This window comes from Prinia subflava, chromosome 2, assembly GCF_021018805.1.
Source record: "Prinia subflava isolate CZ2003 ecotype Zambia chromosome 2, Cam_Psub_1.2, whole genome shotgun sequence".
Classification (NCBI taxonomy): Eukaryota; Metazoa; Chordata; class Aves; order Passeriformes; family Cisticolidae; genus Prinia; species Prinia subflava.
The window spans coordinates 78,327,722-78,355,275 of NC_086248.1; the positions used below are offsets into that span (position 1 = coordinate 78,327,722).

At 37.6% G+C, this 27,554-nt stretch overlaps 1 protein-coding gene across 4 annotated transcripts in view; it reads right to left on the reverse strand.

Moving 5' to 3' along the window:
- BIRC6 (baculoviral IAP repeat containing 6) overlaps nt 1-27,554 on the reverse strand; it is a 173,386-nt gene that overhangs the window by 77,280 nt on the left and 68,552 nt on the right. For 3 of the 4 annotated variants that reach the window (XM_063390687.1, XM_063390688.1, XM_063390686.1), the window contains 20 exons: nt 26,756-26,971; nt 26,213-26,396; nt 25,669-25,824; nt 25,198-25,331; nt 23,478-23,631; nt 22,587-22,703; nt 21,489-21,643; nt 20,180-20,306; nt 19,253-19,363; nt 16,583-16,716; nt 15,037-15,164; nt 11,752-12,314; nt 8,959-9,134; nt 8,318-8,414; nt 7,940-8,134; nt 5,416-5,616; nt 4,487-4,766; nt 2,725-2,981; nt 1,490-1,598; nt 776-997 (listed from right to left, as the gene is read on the reverse strand). In XM_063390687.1, coding sequence (XP_063246757.1) covers nt 776-997; nt 1,490-1,598; nt 2,725-2,981; nt 4,487-4,766; nt 5,416-5,616; nt 7,940-8,134; nt 8,318-8,414; nt 8,959-9,134; nt 11,752-12,314; nt 15,037-15,164; nt 16,583-16,716; nt 19,253-19,363; nt 20,180-20,306; nt 21,489-21,643; nt 22,587-22,703; nt 23,478-23,631; nt 25,198-25,331; nt 25,669-25,824; nt 26,213-26,396; nt 26,756-26,971 — 3,716 coding nt within the window. The remainder of the gene's footprint in view (nt 1-775; nt 998-1,489; nt 1,599-2,724; nt 2,982-4,486; nt 4,767-5,415; nt 5,617-7,939; nt 8,135-8,317; nt 8,415-8,958; nt 9,135-11,751; nt 12,315-15,036; nt 15,165-16,582; nt 16,717-19,252; nt 19,364-20,179; nt 20,307-21,488; nt 21,644-22,586; nt 22,704-23,477; nt 23,632-25,197; nt 25,332-25,668; nt 25,825-26,212; nt 26,397-26,755; nt 26,972-27,554) is intronic. The other variant, XM_063390684.1, reaches the window with a different exon arrangement.

A 27,554-nucleotide genomic window follows, 5' to 3' on the forward strand; every position in this document is an offset into this window, starting at 1 on the left:
CTAATGCTAGATACAGTAATTTAACAGCCATTTTTCTATAAAACCTGTGAAACAATGTTATGGGGCTTTTTTGTTTAAACAGAATAGATCATTGAGCGACATAAAGTGATGATAAAGCAACATAAATTGCAAATATGAGATCATATATTTTCATTTTGGGAGTCAATAAGAGTATACATTTGGTGTTTAGGGTGAAATTCTGATTAGAATGCATCAGATTGAAGCAAGCTCATAGTTTAAGATTCGCTCGAGATTTTGTGCCTTCATCTCTTTCAGATCAGACTGGCCAGAACACAAATGAAAGCTCCAAGAAAATATCTCCCCCTTCCTACCTCTCATCTATCAGTTATAGATACTGGATACTGTGACCAATAAGATAATACTTCTATAACTGCATCCTAATGAAAATCCCTTGTATGTACTGTGACAATTACTGCAAAGAATTTCAACAAGAATAGTCCATGAAAAGACCTCATGAACAAAACCATGAACCAGCTTACCTTTCACATATATGCAAGTACATATATGGATTTGCTTTTTCATTTCAGATTTTTGGGTCTTTAAACACAGTTATACCTGGAATACGGGAGGTGCAGCGTTGAGTTTAGAACTACCAAACTCCCTGTTTGGATATCTTTAGGTATCCACTCTATCAATTAGCTTCAGGCATAACACCTTCCACTACTATTTCACAATCCCTTCAAGTTGTATTACATCTGTGGACAAAACTACTGAATTACAAAAATAATGCAGTGGAGAACTTTGCTTTACTTACTCAAAGAGCTCCCTGTCCAGCAATGCTGGCAAGTTGTATTCAACGAGCAGCTCGTAACTGTGCCACAGAATTGCTGCTACGCAGTGCAAGTGGGAAGGGGATGGCATCAAAAGCCCATACTCTCGGGTTGAGCTGTTTGGACAAATGTAGCTGACCCGGCCACTTTTCTTCATAGCTGCAACTCTTGCAGAATCACTGACCCATTTCAGCAATGCTTGAATTCTGTAAGACAAGATGATGTTGCACATTATAAACGAGCAAAGACACACTCAGAATCAAATTAGCTTGCTGGTTTTTTGTAATCCAATTTACAAATTTATCTCTTTCTTTGAAGTAAAGTTCAAGAGTGAGCTCAAGCTCTTTTTGCTCAAGACTTAGATCAGGGCAAAAATTAATAAAAAAAATTTATCTTGGACAGCCAAGTGTGAAAAGGAAAATATAGCAGGTATCTGAGTTCTGACTATTTGAGTGGAAAGCTGAAAACCAAAGTTTTATCACATTTATAAGAGCAGAAAAAGAGGGACAGCTTTCCCTGGAAAGGACTCAAAGAGCTGGGACAGAAAGCTGGGAGAGCTTTTTCAGATGTCTGCACTTCCATGCTACCTCCCAGCAATCAGATTTCAAAAATATTTGGTTTTGTGAACTATTATCAAGCCACCGTTTAACAGGTTATTTTTTGTATATGCTTCCATATGACAACCCAAATAACATTACCTATCTTTTGTTCCAGGGTCTTGAGTTGTTCCAAGCTGATAAAGAATGTCTATTGTGGAGTCAGAAGAGAGACCATTTAATCTTCCAAACAGTAATGGGCTATTCAGATCTTGCCGCATTCAAAAAAAAAAGGGGAGGGGAAATAACAGAAGTACTTACATACGTATTTTTTAAATATACTAATGACATTATTACAGAATTGCAATATTAACACTGAATTAAGTTTTCTCATTAACATAAGGATGAAATTCCTATACACACCACTGTCTCAAAACTGTGCATTTTGTATGTCCAATGTCCAGCCTTACTATGAAAGGAAAAGCCATTACAGCATTCATCAGATACAGGACTTAGAGTTTTACACAGTAGGGTTTTATTCAACATATTCCAAAAAGACATGACTAATTCCAATAGAGCTGTCAAACTTCTTGTTTCACAAAATAAAAGCTTATTTAACTCCAATTTCCATCAATGAGATTACAGCTGAAGATTTCCACAGATTATTTCCTGTTCAGCTTCTCCTCACTGTGTTCAACCTCTGCCCTGCCAGCAAGTACTCTCCTATCTAACAACATTCCAAAACAGAGCAATCTACGCTGAAACACTCATGGCAAAAGAAGTCATGGATGCCATTTTTAAAAGTGTTTTCTGTTAGCAGCCTCAAAACAGGAAAACCTGAACTTGTTTTCTTCCACTTAGAAGCTACAAAACAGTGAAGTGGTATGAAACCATAAATACAAAACTCCCAGTGCACTAACGCAACAGCTTCTGCAAAATTTCACTGAGATATAGAATATGGTTGTATCTTCATTATGTTCCTCCACACATAAATACTTTCAATGCTTAAGTGTTATTCAGAATTCATACTGTCCTACTACAGACAACTGCTGCTCTAATTCTGCTGCATTCATTTTCCCTAGCAGTACTTGTGCAGAACTCCTTATTCTAAAACATCTGGACACAGTATCTTAAGGAAGAGGCATTTAGGATACACTGTGCATCCTGCTCTGTCTTCCAAACACATCTAATTATGAAAAACCAAACAACCCTGGTTGCACTGCTTTACTGTGGTAGGACTACCCACATACAAAGACTGTGATACTTAGAAGCCCAACAAAGCACAACCTGGCAACCCAGGTTCAGAATCAGAAACCAACATGCAAATGTATCGTATTTGTACTTTTATACAAGCAATGTTTTTAAGCAACAAATGAAAAGACATACACTGCACTCACCTGCAGGATCACTCCCTGATGCTGAGCAGTTTCTTAGAAGAATGTCAATCAATTTGAGGCCAATTCTGGTGGACTGAAGTCCAATTTTCACAAGCACAGCCTCGATGTTTGGAGAATGCATCCCACAGTAAGGGGACATTAGTAAAGCAGCACATGTCTGCAACAGATTAGCAGTGGGTGCTGCAGCACTAGCCATCATTCCTTCCAAATCACTTATGTGAGTGAGGCAGTGGTGTAATAATCTTAACCATCCAATACTGAAAAGGAAAACAAAAAAATGAGCTAATGTATTATTTTATTATAATACTTCTTATCTGTAGCAGAACTACCTGTACTAGATTACAGGACAAGTACTGCAGGAAACTTCTGTGACATGCTGAAACATCATCTGAGCAAAGCAAATGACTGAATTTAAGACCACAATGAAATATACATTAGTAATGCTGTCGCAATCATTGGATTAAGATTGTAAGAAAGACAGGGTCTGTGGGCAGAAAGAGTTAAGAGCCTGCAAGCATTAGTACTGAAGTTTTTCAAGATTTCTTGATTCACATATTTCTTCCAACAGGAAGAAATCCTTCCTTTTTGAGAGAAGGATGAAAGGGAAGATGTTTATATATGGGGATGGGTGTGGGGTAGGTTTGGGTTTTATCAATTGTTGATTTTTTTTCCTTGTTGGGCTTCATTTGCTGGTGTGTTGTTTTTATTATATCAAAAGGAGTGAATGTGCAACAGTAGTCAGCATTAAAATTATATACCTGCACAACTTCCCTGACATCACAAACTTTTAGGTCATACACACTTACAATAAACTACAGAAATGAGGAACATACACTCACCTTCTTTCTTTAGATACTGATTATTCTTGTGTGACTTTATAATAAACTTTTCTGAAGTAAAAATATATTATAATTTGGCTTTAATAATTTTCTTCACTGCTATTTAAGAGCAAAGACCAATTTCAGTTATACAGCTGTTAATAAATATACACTGAGAATATTCATGTTCTCTAAATTTACTTATGCTCTCAAAATTTTTCCCTGCAAAAGAAAGGTTTTTAAAAATTTCCCATGCCCTCTTCAAATTTATAAACATTGAGGTTCAATGACGAAATATTTAAAATTAATGAGTTTTATAATTTAGTAAGCTAAATTTAAAAACCAGGAAATCCCCAAAATCCATCAAGTAAATTAAATTCAAAGTTGGAAAACTCTGACACTTTAAAAAAAATCCTTATGTGTTCTTTATTTTTGTTTTTAAAACAAGTAAGAAACTCAAAATGCCACCGAACCAAATAAACACTTTTGAAAAGAAATCTTGCTGATATGTCAGAATCAGAACAACATTCAGCTCCTATTTCTGAAATGTTTGCAAACAGCAGTATTAGATATGACTTCCACAAAACATGCCATTGTTCTATTTCTACTCCTGCTCCAATACTTATGTAACTGCGTTGACTTCTCTATGGATAAGAAGTATTTTGGCACTCCATTTTTTTTGACAACTGCCATTAAAAACACAAAATGCAATTCTAAATGCTTTCCTATGCTTTGTATCCTCCAAAACATTCCCTTTTACTTTTGTAGACTAAGCATGCTACTAAAGAAGGCAGAAGTATTGCTTATATTTCCCTTCATATTGGAAGAAAACCAGAGGAAGAGTTTGCTTCTGAAAGATCTGACTCAGAGAAGAAAACAGCATAAGAAACCCAAACACTAAATGATGAAGTGGTACAAACTGTCCCCTGGCACTGGAGCCTTACCTGGTTTTGGAGATCTGGTCCTCAGAGGGCAGGAAGGGGTTATTGACGGTGGCCGAGGAGGTGTTGCCAAAGGCGGTGAGGCCCAGCAGTTTGATCTGAGAGAGGCCCAGGGTGCTGGCATCCCGAGGACGATGCAGACGAAGGCAGACAGCTGAGGCAACTTCAGCTTTCACCAGCTGGATTTTTATATAGGTGAGACCACTTGTGATAACAGGAGTTGACAGCGGTAACATATTGACACCATCTGCGCTTATTTCAACAGATACTGATGAAGGGCAAGCTACAGAGTAAAATAAGAAGGTTTAACACTGTTTTAAAATCTGTACCAGTTTGTCTTCATCACGGATACATGGTCAACACCTAAAATTCAAAGAACGAAATGCCTGAACAGATCTCAGGCAGCCATTACTACAGAACTGCAGCTGAAGAACTTGACCTGGGAGATGGTACAGTTAAAAAGCACTTTGATACATCGTCTAGACAGTTTATTTCAAAGACTTCAGATGAAGAAAAGTCCTGTCACTGAAAACACTGCTTCCCTATCAGGGCTACAACAATAAGAGCTGAGAATCTCAAGGTTTTTTCTAACTACTATACGAAAGCATTTTGCCTGAAGACCCTTGACCAATACCACTTTCTCACTGGGCAAAGTTTTGGTAAGCATGACAGTTTTTTGACATATTTAAATGAATGCCACATGACATCTACTAGGCTACTAGTACATCTACTAGATCTACTACAACATCTACTAGAAAACAAGTGCAGGCAGGGCCTTCCATTCTCAAGGAAAGCAGAATTTGCAAGCTTTTCAAACTATTTTACAGGCATTATTCAAACCATCTCCCAGCTTTAGTTCCTCTGATTATACGCCTTGTATTGTATCCCAACCTTCAAATTTTTGAATCATCAACATCAGTGAATCTACTTACTTGCCAGAGAGGCCAGGTGAGGCTGGATGTGGATCTCCTTGAGCAGCACAGCTGCAGGGAGGTGAATGGTGAGGTCACACCACGCTTCCTCAGGTAAGAATATGTATGACCACGCAGCAGAGCGAGCCCGTCTGTGCGGAGGAGTAGCCTGCAACAGCACTTCGGCAGGCTGGGCAGTGGGACTGCTTGAAGTGATTGAACCTTCAAAACCAGCACCATTGACATTGATTATTAATGGTTATTGATAAACCCTGATTAATTTACAACCTGAACTGTGGGAAACACAACTCTTTTCTGTCTCATCTCTTTTGCTTTGTCAGTAATATCCCATATATAATGGGACAGTTTAATGCTCACTGTCCAGTCATTTTTCTTTTACTCTGAGACTGTTTTAAAATAGGTAATTTACATATCCACATGCATATGTATATCCTTGAAATTGCTACCAAAATTCTAAACTTACTCTCAAGAGTACATGACAAAAACAAACCAAATAGAAAGGTGCAGGTTGAACAGCATGCTTAGAACTCAAACTCAGTTAATTCACAGTTAACACACTTTAAATATTAAAATAACATAAACGACTCTAAAACAAACTTCTCCAACCCTTTTTCTTTAAAAAGGTTTCACATGAAAACTCTTTTCTAAAAAAGACACCAGAATAAAAAAAACCTGACCCCAGCCACTGTTTCTTTTTCTACTAGTGTAAGTTAAGAATGAAGAAGGAAGATGTGTAGGCTGTCCTCTTTGGGAAGTTAGAGGGCATAACAAGACCAGATTTGTGCTGTTTCAAACTGCAGGCACTTGGTGTGTTTTACTGTAAAGTAGTTATAGCCTGACTCCATGACTAAATGCCTAGCAGCAGCTGGACATTAATTCCTGGACATATTCTGATAAACTTTCATCCCCAAATGAATTAAACTCATCTATTGTAATAAGTTACAAGAGAGACTCTATTATTTTCATGCAGGAAAAGCCAATTCTTTATTATTCTTTATTATTCTTTATTATCACAACTCATTTTATATAGTTTTTACTTCGTATGCAACTTTAATTGGGTAATAGCCTTCTTGCCAATTACTCCATTGGCTAGTAAAAGGTATTCTACTTGTCCATCAAATCCGTCTATTCTTGTATTGTTTACATATTTTCTTTGCCGATTCTCATGGGACAAATCCCTTGTTATTGCAGGTACATTTGTTTTTCAACCCAGGAATAGGTTGTTATGCTAATGAGTTTTCATACCAAGATTGTTTTCACATGGGAACTTGGGAATTACTTAGAAGAAGTGACAGGCTAACTTTGGCAATTTAGCAGAGCAGGCCTGATTTTATGAGGCCTTTCTTTTATAATTCTTTTACCTGTCATGACAACCACATGATGAGAATCAGAATATACTACAGAGACTACTAAATGATAGGAATTAGAATGTATTAAGTGAGGGCAATGAAGGTTAATTTCAAAAGCACATTCCTGACTGAAAGTTAAATATTAAGAGAGATGCCCTCATGGCAGAACATCATGAACTGCAGCATTTTGTAAGCTGGAAGATAAGGTAGGCAAGAACCTACCACCATACATGCTTAGGATTTTTACTATTTAAAGTAATAAAGAATGAACATTTACAGGATTACTAAATTTACCATTTAGAAATCTGTGAAGAGCGAAGTAGATTTCCAGAGGCACCTATTCTCCCAATAAACCTTTTTAATGTCTTTTGCAAGGCCATTATTTTTGACACTTTAAAGTTTGAATCACAGGACTGAATGGATTCCTTTCTCATTCAATAATCTCCCCAGAAATTTTCAAATTAATCCTCTCTTGTCGGTGAAACCAACAATACGTTCAAGGGCTGCACCAGGCTAGTGGGCAGCAACAGAAAACAAAGACACTAGTACTGAAAAGGAAAGCCTTTGTAAAATGTTACAGTTGCACTACCTCTTAAAACACACCCATTTTAGTTAACTGGCAGCCATTGCATTAGTATCAAAGCAGTATTGCAATTCTAACAAATGCTCACGCAGGCAACATGAGAGCAGGCAGAAGTAGATATGAGAGCACTATCAGCAATATCAGCCTTCTGCTCCAGCTGCTTCTGCTCTGCTTCACAGAGCTCAAACTCATTCTCTACCATCCCACCATGCCATGATTCTGTATTAAGTCCATCAAAACTGATGTGCCAAAGAAGAGCTACTGAGTCTTAGTGTGTCTAAGGCAGATGGTGGGCTGGAACCATGCATCCCCTGACCTAGGGGAGGAGAAAGGGGCTCACCTTGATGCATGATTTCATCAGACACACATCACTCCCTTTCCTTCTCTCCCCTGTCCACATCAGGTCTCATTAGCTGTGGTGGAGGGTCTAACCTCATCCCTCAACATTACCCTGAAACACCAGCAGCCCCTCTCATTAGAAGATTTAGTAGTATTGAAACATTTTACACTATTGTATTACCTTTTGTTAAGAACTTGATACACATTCAAATGACCAACAGACATTAATCTAAGAGAAAGAAGCATCACTCACCCAAAGGTGCAAAATTGTGAATTCCTTCTGCATTATCAGGCTCAGAGGCGAGCACTCTGGCTTTCAAACTGCTATCTGTCGCTTTGGTGGGACCAGAATCCAGGAACTTCATAATAGTTGAAACCATGCTTCTTGCTGTGTTAACAATAGCTCTTGTGCTTGTTACCATGTTGTTACAGATAAGTTGAACACCACCTGTGTATAATGTGGGCAGAGAGAAAAAAATACTGCTCAGAAGCACACACAATTTAGATGCCACACATGCAAAGGCATATTTAGTAAATTGGCCCATTTACATACATATATGTATTCTTTAAGTGCCACAAAAATCAAAACCAAACTTTTTATTTGACATGGCTAAAGAAAAGAGATTCTTACCCATATCATGGAAAGCCTTCAGTGCCTCACTTGTATCCAACACTCGTAAAATGAACCAGAGCAGTGGCTCAGATAACTGACACGTGGCAAGAGAACCCTAGAAGAAAATCAGTTAAGAAATACGTGGTTTCATACAAAATTAGTACAGTAGAAATTCAAATAACAGCTCTCAGCCTCCCCTTTTAGTAGGCAAAACTACCAGAGAAGAAATGCCACCATAGCTGACCTCTCTGCCAACATATACAATACCATGCTTCATATGGTTCAATTCCTTACACAGGAAAGGTCTTTGAGGTATAGAAAAGCTCAAACTCAGGGGGTGAGCATCTTCAGGGAAATTAGAGTACTGAGCATTAAAATAGCCACCATCAATGTGTTTCTCACTTGCACGTAATAAAATATCTGTTCCATCTTCAAGCCTTTAGTCATCAACATTTACAGAAATGTCAAAATGTCCTTAGAGAAAACTCTCTCCCTCTACCATGGGTAACAGAGAGAGGCTTCCTAATTTCAGCACCCAAATGAAGTGAGGTTGTAAAAATGTTTACATTTATTTCACATAGCAATACTTTAGTTTTCTGACCTTATTACTGATTACAGGATCAACTACCTTGAAGCACAGCAAGCCTAAGGGAACTTACCTGCCTTCCCATGTAGCCACAGGCCATGTAGGTAAGAATAGGCTGAAGCATCACTTGAACTGTTGTTGCTTTCTTACTAAGTGTTGTCAGGATAGTGAACAACCCATCTCCAACTGATATCGCATCTAACCCACCATGAAAGTTCTCATGTTTAGTCAGATGTAAGCCACTTGCACCTAAATGAAAAGAGACAGTTCAAAGCTCACAAACTGAGACCTAACAAACCATTAACAGCACATAAGACGACTCAAGAATATTCAAATGTTCACATGGATTTTACAAAGTACAAACAGACCTGTTTTCAGGATCATATGACTTACAATTAGTGCTCCCAGATATGTATAAATAGGAAGACTTGACCCAGGAAGTCAGGAAATTCAAATTAAATCAGACCATAAAAATGAGTGTAATCAGTGAAGGAAATAGGGTAACTACAAGGATTGGAATCACTCCTAGGTAGAAGCAACTGACATTTAAGATTTTTTTCAGATCATAATAAAGTGCCCTTGTGCTGCCAAAAACCTCCCCAAACATTTAACATACATACTTCTATCAGAAATGCCTCTCCCGGAATTCTGCTTCTCACTTTTAAAACTCAGGACTTATTCATGACCATTTTCTGAATATCAGTGTTGACTACACATTGCTCAGATTACAGACAGAAAGCAAAATAATAGTCTTCCCACGGAAGAGATTACTTCCATAAACACAACTCTTAGAAATCATACAACTTCAGTCTGGAAGAGCTGTTAAAAGTGGTCTTAGATTTACAACAGTGTAATCCTGTCCCATGTAGAGAAACTGAAGCCATGCTAACAAGCAACAATAAAAATCAGTGTGCTCAAGAGATCTTTGGAGCATGTCTTAAACATTTTGGCAGGAGAATTGCCAGGTGTAGTACTCTGGCCACCTTCAAACTGTCAAGAAAGCAAATACTGATAAGCAATGCATGCAGAGCAACAAATAAAGCAGTGCTAAGGCTCAGCTTCTGTCCAGCCTAGAAAAGTTACAAGGAACGAACGATAGAGCTGAAGTCAAGTAAGCTGGATCTGCTGTGAGGGAGGACCTTCAGGTGAGGGCAAGATAGGCCAGGAGGTGAATACTGTTACTTGTATGATTTTCAGTTTGTCAACTGCAAAGCATAAAACCCTAATGAAACAGACACAATGGTCAAAAGAGGAAAAACAGAAAGAAAAGTGTTTAAAATTAATGTGACAAGTGAATTACTCAGGGCCATTCTGGATCCTGACCAGCTGGCTTGCCAGATGCAGTAAATTAACACTATTAGCATAAGTGTTGACACCAGAGCCACTATCTATCAGTAACATTTACAGACATAGTCTAGTTTACCTTTCCTGGTAGCACCTTTCCCTGCTGAATTTGTCATTACATGTTTACTACTATATGCTTGATCCTGTGTAACCCTGGCTGCAGTCTTGCAAAACGTTTTGTTCACAGAAAGTTTTTGGAGAGAGCTTAATATTTTTCTTGAAAGAACTAAAACCACAAATAGCTGTGTTACATCTTTCCAAAATACATGGAAAGATTATTTTCAATAACCTATATTAAAAATCCTTTGGAAGAACAATCCATTGAAAGGATCAGCTGGCCCAGAACCCTGATTTCAATGAAAAACATTTTGAAAAAACTATCTTTCCATTAAAAAATGCAAAACAAGTGCTGGACAAAAATCCATGGTTTAGAAAGACATCATTGAGGAGAAGAATATCTGAATTTCACTCCAAAGAAACACATACTCAGAACAAACCATCATTCCCAAAACAAACTACTTTCAGTGTTCATAGTGAATTTGCAATAGGACACCAACTGCTCAAAGTGATGAAGGAGATACTCTGGAATTAATTCCAGGTATTTGTCTATCCCCCTGCAAAATGTTTTGCACATGCAGAAATCCATGGTACTTCAGTCAGTGGTTTAACTTGAGCAAATAAATTCTACGCTACCATCACAGCATACAAGTAAGTCACAAAGACAGGTAGTCTAAGAAAATGCACCTCAAATAAATCTCTGACAAACAGCATCATTCCTTTCTAAGTATCATCATCTCCCTCACAAGTTCACAGCAGGAAGATCCCACCCAGAAATATATGGCTGCAACTTCCAGAACATGATGTTAATGCAATTTCTGGTAAAAAGGAGGAAAAGTTCAGGTACTCTATGAAAGGGACACACTTGTAATTTGCATTTTCCAAAAGTGATTTAAGAAAGGAAAATCATCCAATACATAGCAAGCAGCTGAGGTAAGGTGTCTTGTACAAACTGAAGAATCATCCTAATTCATGCATAGAGGCATGTAATGGCTACAGACTGGAATATAGGAATTTCCACTTAAACATAAGAAAAAGGCTTTTCTACTTTAGGAATAACTGAACATTGTAACAGGTTGCCCACAGCAGTTGAGGAGTTTCCACCCCTGAGGACTTAAAAACCCAACTAAACCAAGGTACTGAGCAACCTGCTCTCAGTTGAGGCAGGCTCTGAATTTGTGCAGGAAGGCTGGACTAGACAATCTCCAGAGGTTCTGTAACATTAAGCATTCTGAGATTCAGCAAATTCAAATGCCAAACACATTGCTGTTTGGTTTCAATTATTGTCTCCCATCTCCTGTGAGGGGCTTTTTCCATGCATCTGTTCCCCTTTACCTTTTTCTCTCTTTTTTACCGTCATTTCTGTAACACATTCTTTCACATCACCACCCAGCTTATGAGATTGCAGAAGTTTTTAATGTGTCACCACCCAAAAGACCCTCCATGTTACTCAGAAAACACCTACCAATAATCATTGCCATAGCGCTGCTGTTACACTGGCCAAGTGCAGACAAAATCTGGCTCATAATTTGTTGGTTGGCCAACACCAAGTCCGCCACGTATGCAGTTGATCCTTGAGTATTTGGGTTGCTTCCATTGCCATCTTTGCCTCCTGAAACCTTCTCCTCATCAGACACACTGTCTGTAGTACTGCTTGCTACTGGAACACGGGCGCTGTACTCTCGATTACTGGAAAGTGGCAGCTGGACTAAAATGTTTATCAGCTTTAATAAATCAAACATCAGTTGATCCCTTGTCATTTCTCCACAGACTGCTTTGGCATCACCTGGACGGATAATGTTGGCAAAAAGCCCTCCAAAACATGCTCGAGCACCCACAGAGCTGTCTGAGCCACTGCGAGACATTACTTTGTCCGAACACGTAATGTAATGATGCACAAGAAAGGTTATAGACTCAATTACTGCAGAAATGGTGCTGACTGATACAACTTCAAAATTCTGTTCCAGGGTGAATTCCAAGAGTTTCACTTGAGCATCCAGTGGTCCCTGGCCTGTCTGGAAAGCACCCCTGAAAGAAAAAAAGGAAAAAAAAAAAGAAAGAGATATTACAACTTATACGGGTTTGGCTGTTTGAGTGTGGTCTTTTTCCTTGATTTTTAAGAATCCAAAGGCACACCAGACTTCCAAGAAATAAAAATCCAGCTATTTTTAGAAATGCATATTGAAGCAAAATCTAATCTTTCATCTGCATCAAGCTTTTTGAATTTTTTAATCTACTGGTCATTAAACAGCCTGCAGAACCTGCTCATGCCACCACCTTCCTGATACCGCTAAGGATTAAAAGGTTAACTTTGAAATAGGCTAAGATTCATCTTCTTTTTTTTTTCTTTGTAATTCAGTTAATTTTGTAGGCAAAGATTTGGAACAGTCTATATATAGACTGAACAGTCCTGTTCAGTTCTTCGTGAAAAGCTTCCCACATTTGCAAGAAAATCTCATGGAAAGCAGTCACACAATACTTTAATATCATGAGGATTATTTAGTTGTTAACAGGAAATCATGATGGATTTTCTTCTTCCCGTAAGTCTTTTATTTGTCCCCCCACCCAAAGATAAAAAAGAAGAATGGTCAGGTTTTACCTATCTAAATAGCAAATATACACAAGACCATGAGAAGGTACTCAAAACATCAGAGGCTGGTGCTTGTAGGTTGACTGCTTGAAGGATTTCTCATAGGAATAAGTTTATTTTATCAATTGCTTTTACACATAGAGTGGTGAATTACAAAAAGAACCTTTTGAATCGGTGTATCTAGAATAAAACTTGTATTAGTTACTGAATTTTCATATACTCCTCTGTATCTTTTCACATTGATTAATCTTGTTCTAACTTTTAAAATGAAATACAGAACAAAACAATATATAGAAATAGCCCTGGAAAAAAAATTGGAATTTAAGTAATTCTAACAGTAAAATCATGTTTTTCTTTACAATTAATCTTGTGATCAGACACATTACCGTTCAGTAATTATCTGTGTCCTTAGAAATAAGCATCTAACTCCCTTTCTGGTGCTTTGCTTCCATTTCATGGCATTTCACAAAAAAACCCCTAACATTTCAAAAACAACCCTTTCAGTGGTCTCATAAGCTTATTTTTAAACAAATGCTGGCATGCAGACACACCTTCCAAGGTTCACTGTGAATTAATGATTTTACTGTATTATGACATGTCTCATAGAAATCACTGATCATCAACATAACCTGGTAAACACCACCCCTATAATTTAAGTAACAAAGGTGAAGTCTCTTGGAGGAGGCAGAAAGCATTTTCTGTAACATTAAAGAATAGGTAACACCGAAGTGCCACCTACTGGGAACCCAGAACTGAGGAAGCTCATCCTTAATTACACCAAGCCTTTATCTGGAGATGAGCAGAACATCACTACCAGAAAGAAATGTTTCCTAGTGTACTTCAGATGAAACAATTTCCATATTTCCTGTGTACCACTGAAAAGAGTCTTGTGCCCATTAGCCTTGCCTTGAGGAAGCAGAACTGTGAAAGATGAGCCATAAGCTCTTAGTTCTCCCTGGCCAGAGGCACTTCTCTACACCAGTGGGCACCAATAGGCCCCAGGAGAGTGGGACAGAGAATGTTTTCCACTGTCATGTGGAGAGAAAAACCCACCAAAGATAAAGCAATAAAAATGCATATTGCATAAATAGAATTATGCAATCTCATATTTCACCCTACCATGTGAGAAAAGCCATCTGTACTATTTTCACAATCTGTGAATAATTTCTGGACTCTTTTATTAATTCAGACCTCTCAGAACACTTTTTTAATAGGTAAGCTCATCAACAGCATCCTTACCTTAGAGAAATACTTCAATAAGGTTTACATCTTAGCTTTAAATAAAATCAGTCCAAAATTTCAGTGCCCCACACAGACAGCTGTGTGTGACTTCCCATGGCACTTTTCCCTGTGCCAGGAGCAGTCGAGACCCCGCTGGTAGTGCTGCAGCTACAATGACAATTTCCATTGACACGGAGCTTGACAGTATGACAGGGCACATACACATCTGAGTTGTGATTCACAACCACAGATTTTGAAGTGTCCTGGGGTGATTTTATGATGCTTGTATCCCCAGTTGTCTGTTTATGCTGGATATTTAGTTCTGCACCTTTAAGACTGGTTCTGAGAGCGAAGGGGGGAGAAGCAGCGCACGGTTTGTTTGCAGACCCTGCACTCGCTCCTGCATTCCCTCTCAAGCACGGTGTTGCCTGCAGCACAGACAGCAAGAGAGAGCTCTCCTTTGCGTTTAGTTAGTTTTTAGCTAGCTGAGGCAGAGAAGGTCCCTGGACCATGGCTTTTCTTTTTCTTGGAACTGACCAGCCCTGCTCTGCACTGAAAACCCAGAAAGCCACCGGGAGCTCACACCTGCAGCCCATCGGGGCCGGACGCTGCATTCCAGCACAGGAGGGACTGACAGGAGACTGAGCGAGCTGAGCTACACCCCACGAAAAGGACTTCCTGAATTTGCCATCTCTTTGGAACAGCAAGAGGTCTTACTGTTTAACATTATTAATTTTTTATGCTTGTGAATATTTTGCTTGTTACATAAACAGTTTTTTCCACTTTTCTCCAAGGAAATCTTTTCATGAACCAGTAGGGAGAGGAGCTGCTTGAATCTGCTTTCTAGAGGGACTCCTTTGGAAGTTTCATCCCAAAATTGCCCTAAACTGGGACAAAAGAAAAGGAGAGTATGAAAGAAAACAATCGTGTAAGATTTACCTTTCTGTTGAAAGTATATGTATTAATTTCAATAAAAATTCACTGAACATCTGAGGACAAGTTGAAGAAAGGTGCACTTGTAATCGAGTAAGAAATTCTTGCATAGCTTGTGTTGCTGTTGGCCCAACCTAGAAGACATTTTAGGAAGTATTATATATGACTGAAATATCTTCAAGAACATTAATATCTTCTAAGAACAGGAAAGTAATGCATAGCTTAACTTGCTTTCTGGAAATTTTACAGCATCTTTACAGAACTGATCTGTACCCATTTTGTCTAAGATTTGTTTTTCAACTTGAGACTCTCTTTTCAATAATGCAAACTATACTCCATACAGGATCCACTTCTGTGCTAATCTGAATGTTTTTTACAAACTACATAATTAAGTAAGTACTTGAATGGCACTGTGCAGTGTTAAAGTTATGGAAATGACTATGTATTTTCTTGAAAATTTGCTGGGGAAAAAAAACCCCTGGAACTACCTGCGTCGGTGTGCTCACAGAGAGCCAACGGGCTCTGTCACCGCTGGCCCAGACACAGCGACAGAGTGTTAGGGGGTCAGTCTGCAGGCTCGCAAGCAGTACTGACTCCCGTGGGTTCTTTGCCTGGCAGAGGCTTATGCGAGCGATGGAGACTCGACGGCAGTGGGAAGAAAGGAGGAAACAATTTCAGACGAACAGAGGGTTTATTGCAAACACCTCCTCAGCCCGAAACTGCTCGGGGGGAGAGGGGTGCAGGGGGTTTTTGTCCAAAGGATTTTGGGGGGGACAAAGGGGGTGGCCAGCCAACCGGGGCAGGTTGCCAGGGGATACAGGTGTAATAGAACATCGCTTGGACTAATCAGGGGAAAAATAGGAGGGATTTACAAAGGCGGGAGACATGACAGGCAGCTAACCGTGTGCCGCATGGCAGGTGCTGGAGTCATGTGAGTTAAACAAAGGAACAATCGAGGGGTGGGATACAGGGAACCCAACAAGTACAAAAGTATAGAAAGCCTAACCGATTAAATTAACACACTGCCACATCTACCAGGTGTTTTCTATCTCCAAAACCAAGACTAGTGTCAAATACTATATACAATTAAGTTCACTTGGGCTTTTTTTAAAACACTATTCTTAGATATTTCAAAGATTGCAAAAAGCAAGAAAATATTAATTGAAATTAGGAGAGGCAGCAGATACCACATGAATTCAGAAACAGGCCAAAAATGAAAGTATCAGGAAATTCAGGAATTCTTAGATATTAAAACTTAATCTTCATTGGCATTTTTATCCCCACCCAACAAGATTTTGGGGAATAACTAAATGGAACACTTCACTGGGATCCTCTCCCTGTGGCAAGTTTCCAGAGAGTTGTGAAAACATACCAGCACCACTGAGAGTGTATAAACAATATGAACTTCCCTATGGCTGCTCATCAAAACCAACTAAGACTATAACTAGATGAAGAAACAAGACAAGGATAGAATACATCATGAATGAATATTTCTGTCCAGTGTCTTGAAATCCTATTGCAAAAAGTTTCTCTTATTTTAATTGCTCATTACCTGTGGACTGTGTTGATTTGTTCCATGAGGGTTAGTTCCAGAAAGAAATTTCACTAACACATGAATAAGGTTGGGATCTGACACCAACAATTGGGCAGTACTTTCCTGAGCTCCAATGGCACTGCTTGGACCAGCTTAAAAATAAAGACATAAAAATTACATACGTAATCTTAAGCATAAATCAAATATTTATAGTGCAAATCTCTTATATTTATTTCATGATGTGGAAATATTCTCAGCTAAATCAGCTACCAAAACCAGCTTACTCAGGATGACAATTTTGAGTTTTCCAGTAAGTACAGATATAAACCCCAAACCTGTCCAGTGTTCCAAGCTTGCTAAGGCAGTATTCCTGAAAATAGAGATTAATTGTGTAGGTGTAATACATACAGACATTTTTGATTTGTCTGTTTTTGTTAGTCCAACACTTCAGTAAGGCTCACGTGCATTTTTTGTCAGAGACCAAGTGTTCTGCTATCCTGTAAATAATCACAGTATTTTTGTTCTGGGCACATGCAAAGACTTCTTAGAACAAAACTGTAGGGAGCTTAACAGCTAAGAACTCTAAAGACTGGGATTTGAAATAAAATACACTTTTCATGGTCAAACAAATGAGTTTTACTAAATGTGAATTCTTATTCTTGCAGTAGTACTATACGGAATCAGTTCAAAATACTGAAAAAAGCACAACTGAAGCAGATCCTGTGGAAGTGGGACAATGCTTTTTGAGAAATGCCATCATGCCACTGCTCTCCCTTTCACCACTGGCTCAGGTGTACAACTCCCCTCTGGAGGACTTACAGGGACATTCACATGTAGGCCTGGAAATGTTCATCCCCTCTGGTAAGGTGAAACTAATTCAGCTATGCTGTCTTTAAGAGGCACCTGTCCTGTCTCAGGTGCTGTCAAACCACCGAAGACCCCCCAAGTGCCCCAAAGACTCACTTCTGGGCCCTTCCACCATAAGACTGTGCATGATCCTGTGTTGCATCAGACAGTGTAAAACTCCATCATTTGGGGGTACCTGGGCATTCCCACCTGAACTTGGATGTACATTGACCCACTGAACTCTGTTTCCTAGGCCTCCCCTACCCCTGATGGATCAAAACTGTGACCATGAATTCCACAAATGGATATCTAAATTGCAACAACCAAATCTAGTCTCTGGATCCACAAGTGGTGATACTTTTCCTCTCCCCTATCTACTCTTAGCCTTTCCTTCTCTTTTTTTTTCCTTATCTGTTCTCCTAAGTGATACCTTCGTATTTCTGTATTGTTTCAATTTTACAGATAATAACCAAAACAGCTACATACCTCCTTTTCCATTACAATCAAATTGTTCTAAAATAAACTTGCCATATAGGTATATATCTATGTATCTCTCTCTCTCTCTATATATAGGAACACTGATCATTCAGTAGAGTGTTCTTTCACTCTAATCCATCCCAAGGGATCTATTAACAAGAACTTGTAACCCGGCCTTCAGGGACAGGTTGTTCCACTTCCATCTCCAACCCTTTCCAACTCAACTCCAACTCACAAACTTACATACAAAAAATGCACAACCACATTCATGTGTGCCTGCCATGAACCATTAGGGGTTGCTTCTGAGAAGCTTTTTATGCACCTCCTGATCTCAGGCAACTACCAAAGAAACTCTTGCAAACACGCAGCTGCCTGTCACTGTTAGAGAAGAGCGCTGAGCTCATAACACTTGCAAGATATTCACATATGATCCCAGAGATACACACTGCATAAATTTTGGGAATTTCTGCCAGTCTACAGATACAAACTGAAGAGCTGACAGTACGTGTACTTGTTAACTGAAGGCAGTTATACCAGAAATCAGGACATGTTCTATTCTCAAATACTAAGAGTGAAGTCTCAGTTTGTGCATAATAAGTCTCTTTCATTAGTTTTTTATAGCTCTGCTTCTTCACCTGATGACAAAAATTTCAGCAGATTTTCACGAGACTGATTTCTCAATAACATCACAGAAAGGGGACAGAAAGTAAAAATTTTAAGAACGAAGTGCATCTTAAAGTCAGTGACTTGAAATGGCAAATAAGAAAAAAAGATTCACAGGCAACATTTAAAAACTAGTTCCATTAACTATCTTAATGTCTTGTGGCAAAATCTCATTCACAACGTAAGATTATTTCTACTGTGTTATGGAGCAATATAGAGAATGTAAGACATACTGGTATGCAATGGGAAATGAAATGGCTGGGTTTCTATTTTAATAGATTCAGCTTCTGGGGGCTTATTTTTAGATAGCTTAATTTAGCAGTGACTGATGCCTGCATATTTATAAAAATATTCCTACTCTGTCAGAAAAACTTCAATTTCACTCATAGCAACTTATCATTTCTCTCTGCTACTTCTTCTCATACTACAAAACTAATTCTGAGGGATCATTACCTAGTCCTAAAATGTTTTTTGGAAGACAATGGTGACTTACTTATAATGACATTTTCTTTTACTATAAGGGTTTCTGTTTCCCATGGTACAAGCAATTCAAGGAGCTCACTCTTGAAAAGCCCAAAGTTAATGGAGAACAAAAGTACGTATATGACAAAAGGAATCTTCTGGACATCTTTTGATGGAATCAACACTCTTTTGTACCTCACTAAAACTGTCAACATAAGAAAACCAACCAATCAAACTTACCATTAAGCTGCATATTTGTCATGAGCGTTAGGCTGTGAAGCACAAGGCACCAGGTCCGCAGTAAAGTATTAGGATACCATGCCAGAACTGACAGGAAGCTAGTTACTGAAGCTGTCAAGAAAAACAGTTTTTTCTAAGTTTTAATCTTCAAGGTATTACTATAAATTTCTAATTTTTACTGTAAGGTGCTATGCTGATTAGTGTTATTAATATTATTGTTCCTTGTATTCATTTTGTTTTGCCAACCACTGTTGCAGGAAATTGGGAAAAGAAACCTCACCAATGCTTCACAGGAGCTGGCCCACAGAAATTTCTACAGTGTGCAGACCCTGACATCTCGAAGAAACTGGTTTCAAACGTTCTCATGGAAGTCAGTGTAACAGGTTCATTATATCAGGCATTAACATTTTGGATTATCACCTCAAGATACTACAGACTTTCTAATTATATAGCATAACACATTGCAAGAAAAGAAAATTCAGCATGTCTTCATACTAGATTAGTAGCCAACTGTAATGGAGCTTTCCCACTCTGCCAACCCCTTTGTTAAGGGAGGGGTCATAGGATGGTCTAAAGGAGATGAAATTCATCAGGAGAGTGCACACAGTTACACAGTTCAACTCAGACTAAAAAGTGTATTTTGATGAGTCCTCTTGGGAGTAATTATGAGTTAAGAACCACAAATTTTACCATTTCATTTCTAATAACTTTACAAAAATTGAATGAATCAACCCTTGGTTACACACCAGCAATGTATTTTCCATTTTAGGAAAACAAGATCAAGAGTTCTTTAATAAGAACACAAAAATTATCTCAACACTGATCTTAGCAAAAATACTTACTGCAATACTTTTTGCTTATCAGCAAAAATTGAGTATTTAAAAAAAACCAAACCCAAACTTATTTCCGGTATTTAGTGTATTTTACCTTGGTTCAGGGAAACAACAGGTATTCGGTTAGCATTATAAAGGAAAATATCAGCACCGCTATCTTTACTTCCAGAGGAGCTGGAATTCAGGCTTAATGTGAGCCATAGCTGCAACAGGGATTCAAGCTGAAAAAAAGGGAAAAAACCCCACTATGAGACCAAACTCTTAACCCCAGAGTATAGCAGTTTTAATTTTAAAAGCCTGATCTACATTCTCAGTTGCTGCTCCACTGCACACACACACGCTCTCTCTCTCTCCTTTACTGGATTTGAAAATTCTGCTAAACATAATATTCAAGGCAAATTCAGCCTAACTAGCAAATGTTTCTGCCACTGTTTTTGTAACTGATTTCTTCCAAATAGTTTCTCTTAAGCAGTTTCTTCAAACTCGTGTTAAGAAAATGCAGCTTTACACACTGTTCAGAAATATCTTTATCATAACCTTATACCTGTAGCATGTACAGGTAGGCTTACAGGCTTGCATGGAAGCTTTTGGCATGTTATTAGAGTGATGTTTCCCAGTCAACCAAAATTATTAAAAGACCCATTTATCTAACGAGAAACCTCAGAGTCACTGATGCTTACTCTGAATAATTCCCCTGAGGAAAATAACTCTTTAGATATTCTGGGGAAACACTAAGAACGTTTACACAAAAAATTGTATTTTGGATGAGCTATTAAGGCAACAATTGAGGGATGGAGTCAGCCACTCTATCAAAATATCAAGAGGCAGGCAGACATCTAATCGTTCTATACATAGCATGCATGGCATTCCTGTGTATGAATCAAGAAAAGCATTGCTAAACCTTTGAAATGCCTTTTCAAAAAGCAAACTTTTAAATTTGCTATTAACACACAGGATCGTTGGATAATTCAGATTGGAAGGAACCTCTGCAAGTTATCCAATCCAATCTGCTCAAAGAAATGCCAAAGAAGATATCAGACTTGGTCGCTTGGGGGTTTACTCAACTTGGTTTTGAAAAGCTCCACAAATCTCCATTTGTCATTAAGTGTCACTTAGAGACATTTTTTACTAACAAGCAAACAATTATCATTCAGTGGACATACAATATTGTTTTCAAATATGAAAATGTATACCAGTTTTCACTGTAAAATGTCCACTTTAACACAAGCTTTCAGCACTTTGTTTGTTACATTATCCATACTGTTGTCCATGACGTGCTGATAAGCAATAAAGCACCTAATGTAACAGATTACCTGAATCCTAAGTAGCAAGAAGTAGAGGAAAACAACTCTCAAATTTAGAGATAAATACTATCAGAACATTTAAAGTTCAAAATTCTCTACCTGAACATGGTGGACTTGTAGCATGGAGAAGAGTTTGTTGAAGCATGCGCTCAGCATAGGTATAGATGACAACTGCACAATCAGCTGGGAATTTTGGTTAGCAGCATGTAATCCCCTCAGCAAGGAATCATCTGTGCCACTGGGAGACTGCGACACTACAACACAAAACAGCACCATCCCCCCATGAATTACTTTGAAAAGTTGCCAGAAGTAATTTCACAATTATTTCCTTGCATTTTATACTGAAGTGAAAGACACTTTTTTATAATTTAGAAGAACATCTTCAATGTAGTGTTCAGTTGAATTGGACCACTGACTACCACAGTAGTGGCATACTTGAATATCAGACACTTCCAAGTGTTTGGAAGTGAGTCCACACAAACACGATTTCACAGCTACTACAGCAGTGTCCTGGTAACACAAAGGTAAGGCAAACAATTGCAACATCTCGTTCATGCATTACAGTACCACTGTTGCAGACAATAATGAACTTCCAGAGAATAAAGTCTGAAGATGTCACTAAACCTACTCCATCACTACATACTCAACCAATGACTGCATGCACATTAAAGTACCCACATGGCTACAAAGAAACACATTTTAACAAGGGGCAGCACAATTCACTGATAAAAGGTTCAAAAGTAAAAAATTCTGTGAGGTCTTTTTAACATAAAGTTCACTGAACACCTGAGTTCAAAATTGTATTCAAGTATTTTCACTTTCATCACTTAGTAGGTGTAACTGTCAAATGCAAAGAGCTTTCAAACACCAAGAATGAAGCTTCACACAGGAAGCTTAATGTTCACTTGCACCTAGACCTAAAAATGAAAACTTTCCCTCCTTTGTAGTATAATCCACATGCATAGATGACTGTTTCATGTCATAGATGACTGTTTCAAAATGTCTCAAAGACAGGCAAATAAGTTATTCAAAAATCTGAATAAAGAACTATCTCTTAAGTTCAGCCTCAAAAGAAAATTCAAGCAAAATGTAAGTTTTTCTAAGCTCCTAAGTGACTGCAGAAGGAGTCTACATTACTACAAATTCCAAAGCATCATGACCATTATGTGAAGAGAATATTTGACAATATGTAGTTACATGTGGGAGATGTGTTTGTTAATGCTTGGAGAATGGAGTCAGCCTCCAGTGTGGACATCATTTTCAGCATCAGCTCAGCCTGCTGCTCAAGTCCAACTTCAAGACGTGCATCTAAAGCTACAGAAGGCAACACAAAAGGTAAAACTGAGTTGTATCAGTGACATACAGAATCACAGAATATTCTGATCTGGAGGGGACTCACAAGGATCATCACGTCCAACTCCTAAGAGAATAGCATGTACTGGGATTGCACCCACAACCTTGGCTGTTATGGGCACCACGCTCTAAACAACTGAGCTGATAGCATCTTTAATTTGTTCCTCTAATTTTCTATAACCTTCTTACAGACCTGAAATATATAATGATTAAAATACTGTATTTCTGTGAAACACACAGTATTTCTTTCCACACTCATTTTACTATCATACACGACAATCTTGCCTATGTTCAAGTCATTTCTTCCTAAGGCAATAGCTCTCAAATGAGAACCAAAAAGTTGGTTTTTTCCCAGTGTGGCAGAAGAAAAATCTATCACCCAGTTCAGTAGTACTCCTACAAATTAAACAAGTGTGCCACTTCATTCCTTTGGGATAGAGCCAACTAGGAAAGAGCTTCCAAAATTTCCTGAGAAAACAGGAAAGATTTAAAACTGCCTATAAATGTATTCCAAAATGTTAGAAAATAAGATCTTCTGCTATGTTGGGCTTTTTAAAATGTGAGTTTCACATCACATTCTCTCAGTTATTACAGGAAAAGAAATGTGGGATATATAAAATGTAATTCTTCCCCCTTAAAATACATAGATATTGCTAAAATAATTTGTTGTTCTAAGGTGTCAAGTACAATATTACAGAAAACAGACCTCAAACAGAACTTTAATTCATTGCTTACCTTGAGAGACTGATATGCTGACAGTTTGTGATCCATTTTTCTCTGTAGTTACAGGTGGTTTTGCTACTGGAATTCCAACACCACCAATGTAAGGATTGTAATTGTAGGTACCATATTCAGCACCCCAGTAATCGTACCAGGTGCTGCTTATAGGCTTAAAAAACAAACAAAAAACCAAGGAAAACCAATAAACAGCGAGTCTTTAAATTGCCAAGTTTTTAACAACTAACAACAAACTTTGAAGTTAAAAATATTAAAACCAGAAGACTGGTTCCAATAGCTTTAGAAAATAGTTTCAACTCTTATTGCAGTATAAGCTACTGAATCCTTAGTGATTGTCAAAATCCAGCAATGTAGTTAGCTCCCTCAAAGATTCAAGAAGCCAATTTGAAAATGTTATCATGAGTTTTTCTTCACATGTTTGTACTATATTGTAAATTTGGAAGTAGAGTATTACACAGATATTTTGAGGAGCTATTTATCAAGATAGAATACTATTAACTGTACTAATTCAGTACCTTGAAGCCTCAGTGAGGCTCAGGGACTATCTGTACTGGGCTCTGAAAAAGAAACAGCTGAGTAATTTCTACTTGTGTCATAATTTAAGACACTAAGAAAGCATATGGATCACAAGGAAAAAAGTAATGTAACACTATATAAAGGCAATTTGCAGAGGCTGATCTTTTTAATGGTGAGATCCAATACCAACCGATATTTTACAGATATGAAAGCAAATATTAAGAGGATTAAGAATGAAGAAGTGGTTTTATGGCTTTTTTTGGTAGACATCAAAGCAGGTAATAAGGTGACAAAGGTAGCTTGGATGAAGCTGACTAAAAAGTACTGCCACATGACATAATAAGAGAATAAAGAAGGCAGGAAGTATCAGTAAACACAGAAATTCAGCAGTAAGTGTCACTTTTGGTGGTAGACTGAGATTTAAAGTAAAAAATCTTTACATAATAGGTAATTGGTGGAAGGACATATGAGGGAATACAGAAAAAAAATTCAGTGTTTTCTGAGCAAGCAGTGAGACAGATAATTTAGGTTAATTCAAACGAGAGGTTTAATAGTGAGAGGCATGGAAAAACTCCAAATGTCATTTTTCTAAACAGAGAAAAGAGACTCAATATTTCATTATGAAGAGTGTGTTTCTTTAAAGTGTAAATATTTGTTTTTTCATATACGTTGACAATAATGTAATTGCACAACACATGTATGTTTAGTCTTCATTTTAAGTATAAAAATACCTAGTAATTTTTTTGTTCCCCAGTGAAGTAAATTTTGAAGTGACTTGCTTCACTTCATAGTCTGACACCAATCTGAGCACAAGCTACTGCTGACTTCCTTTTTTAAATACAATATTAACGGTACAAACTCATTTTCAGACCAGCCACAGCAATGGTGCTCTATTCCTAATAAAAAAGGACAAGACTAAATATTATTTTTCTGTTATGCTTTTGGTGTCTTTAACACCTGCTAAAGTGTGAGTAAACTCAGAACCTTTTGTTTACACAAGTATCTTCATGCAAAAGCAAAGTATTTTGTGGTCAAGTGAGATGTGAATATTTACATTCTTTCCTGTCATTCCACATTATATATCATAATAAACCAGCAGCAGGTCTAAGACATCCAATACCACTACTGAAGAAGTGTAAGAGAGTAAGGATTTTTCTATCTCACATATGAAGGTGATCCTGGAAATTTAGGTGTGACATACCTTGAAGACTTTGGCTGCAAGGGGATCTTTTTCTAAATCGATATCCAAAGGATCAATATCGACTTCCATCAGGTCTTGCAGTAATTCAAGATCAATGTCCTTATCTTTTTCCAATGATGACAAGGGTGGAGCACCTTGAATCATTGAAAGAGTGTTAACGTTAGCAAGTAAAATTTATAAAATAAGGATGTATAATACACTTAATAGATAATTTTAAGCTTTTTAATACTACAACTTCGTGGAAAAAGTTAAAGTATGCAATCAAGTTGCCTTTTTAAAAATAAAAGGAAAAATAACCATTTTTACTTGTCAGATGTAAAACTAACTTGAAGAATTACTCAATCTGCCTATATTATCCAAAACTATTTATGCTATCACCAAAAATCTTTTACTGGTACCTTGATAGATGAGTAACTTTTTTTTTTTACTCTTTTCAATAAATACACATATAAAAATTATGGAATAATTTACCTGTGATGTCATGTGTTAAAGGCTCATCTATGGTTTCTACTAACTGAACTGTGGATTGCTGGAGAGAGTCATCAGAATCTCCAGCTGAAGCTCCAGCATCTTCTCCCAAAGCACTTTCTTCCATAGCTTCAGCTGCTATAGGTGCCAACAACTCTCCTAGGTATTAAATCAAGCAGACAACTTCATTTCAAGCTTTATTCCCATTATAAATTAACATCCCAGTGTCTATGCCAACTCATTTTTTTCATGTAACTCTAAATTCTCTGAGGGCTATTTCTTCACGGGGAAGCCTTTTCGATCATTCTCAAATAATCAGGTTCATATAAAAATGAACTTTTCAATGCACAAGTCACTCTAATTGCAATTTTAAATCACATTTTTACGCACTAACCTAAATGTTATGATTTGTTTGGTTTTGTTTTTTTTATAATTTGGACTGTGTCAGCAGATTCTAACAGAGTGATAAACCTCCCCCTGCTAAAATACTAAAGGAAGAAAGATTCAATACAAGATACCTTCTGAATAATATGAACTTAAAACAAACCTGCTAAAATATCCTGCAGCATGCAGGTCAGAGAATACTGAGCCCATGCTCCTCCCCAAGAGATGTCTCCTCTGTTAAAGTCAGTTCCAACAAGAAGCAGCAATAATCGTTCTAATTGAGTCTCATTTACAATCTCACATAAATGAATCGTTGGTCTTGTAGCATTTGCAATTCTAGCAAGAACCTATTAAAAAAAGAAAGCTAAATGTATGTCTAATCATAGTTAACCCTATGAAAGTATATAGTTAAGATTTTGCTGACAAATAAATCAGGTATTTTTACCAGCTCACACTTTGGAATTTTACGAGTCTAATTACATGAATATATGTTTTTAAAGTTAATTTTTCCATGCAATTTTAAAGCCACCATATTGTAAGTCACACAACACGTGACAGATCAGAAAAACTACCTCACCAGAGAGGATTAGAAATTTTAGTTCTGCACCTAATTTTTACCATCAAACAAGTAAAAAAGCAGTAATAGAAAACTAATTTAACGTGGCTGCAACTGCAGCTACATAGTGATGTTCCATAATCTGTTTACCTTACAAACAAAAAGAAGTAAATCTGCATGACAAGTAAAGTCCATGGACAAGAGAAAGAGTGCCAGCTTTTGCACTACAGAAATGCAACGTTCATGTGCCAGTGTAAAGGGAAGTGGTTCAATTTCTGGAGTTTCCTTTGCTGTTGATACTTCTGTATCTAAAGAAGAACGAGGCCATTCTGCAGTTCGACGCAAGCGTATTAAGTCCTTGAAGTGCTGTAGAAATTAAATTTGAAACAACAGTTACAGTTTAAAACTGACCTCTACATCTTTTCCCAATGAATCAGTGTGGCAGCAATAACAGAGACTGTGGAACATCTTAAAGAAATAAAAACAGACTAAAAATATATGAGAATCTGGAATGGAATGAAGGCTTTATCGGCAGAAATTTGTTTTGGCAGCATGTTACCTCAGATGACAAATGTATAATCAAATTCAGTTCTGCAGAAGTGCCAATTAAGCCTTATGTATGACATAACACATACTGAAAAGACATATTTTCAAAGTTTCTTTCATATTTCTACACTTGTACATAAAGCTACAGTTACCATAAAGCAAACTGCCCACAAAAATAGCCAATATGGAAATTTCCAAGAACACTGACTTTTCAGTTCTTCACACTCAGTAAATCATCAGTAATTTCTACATTTCTTAATACTGCCATGATACAAAGTATGCATTAGCCATACCATAAATAGAACTAGTTTGATTCTTGATCATGGCTCTATCTTTTTGATAGAGGGCCTACATGTGATAGAGAAAAGAAAATGTTTTTATTAATCCTTTAATCCACCAAGGG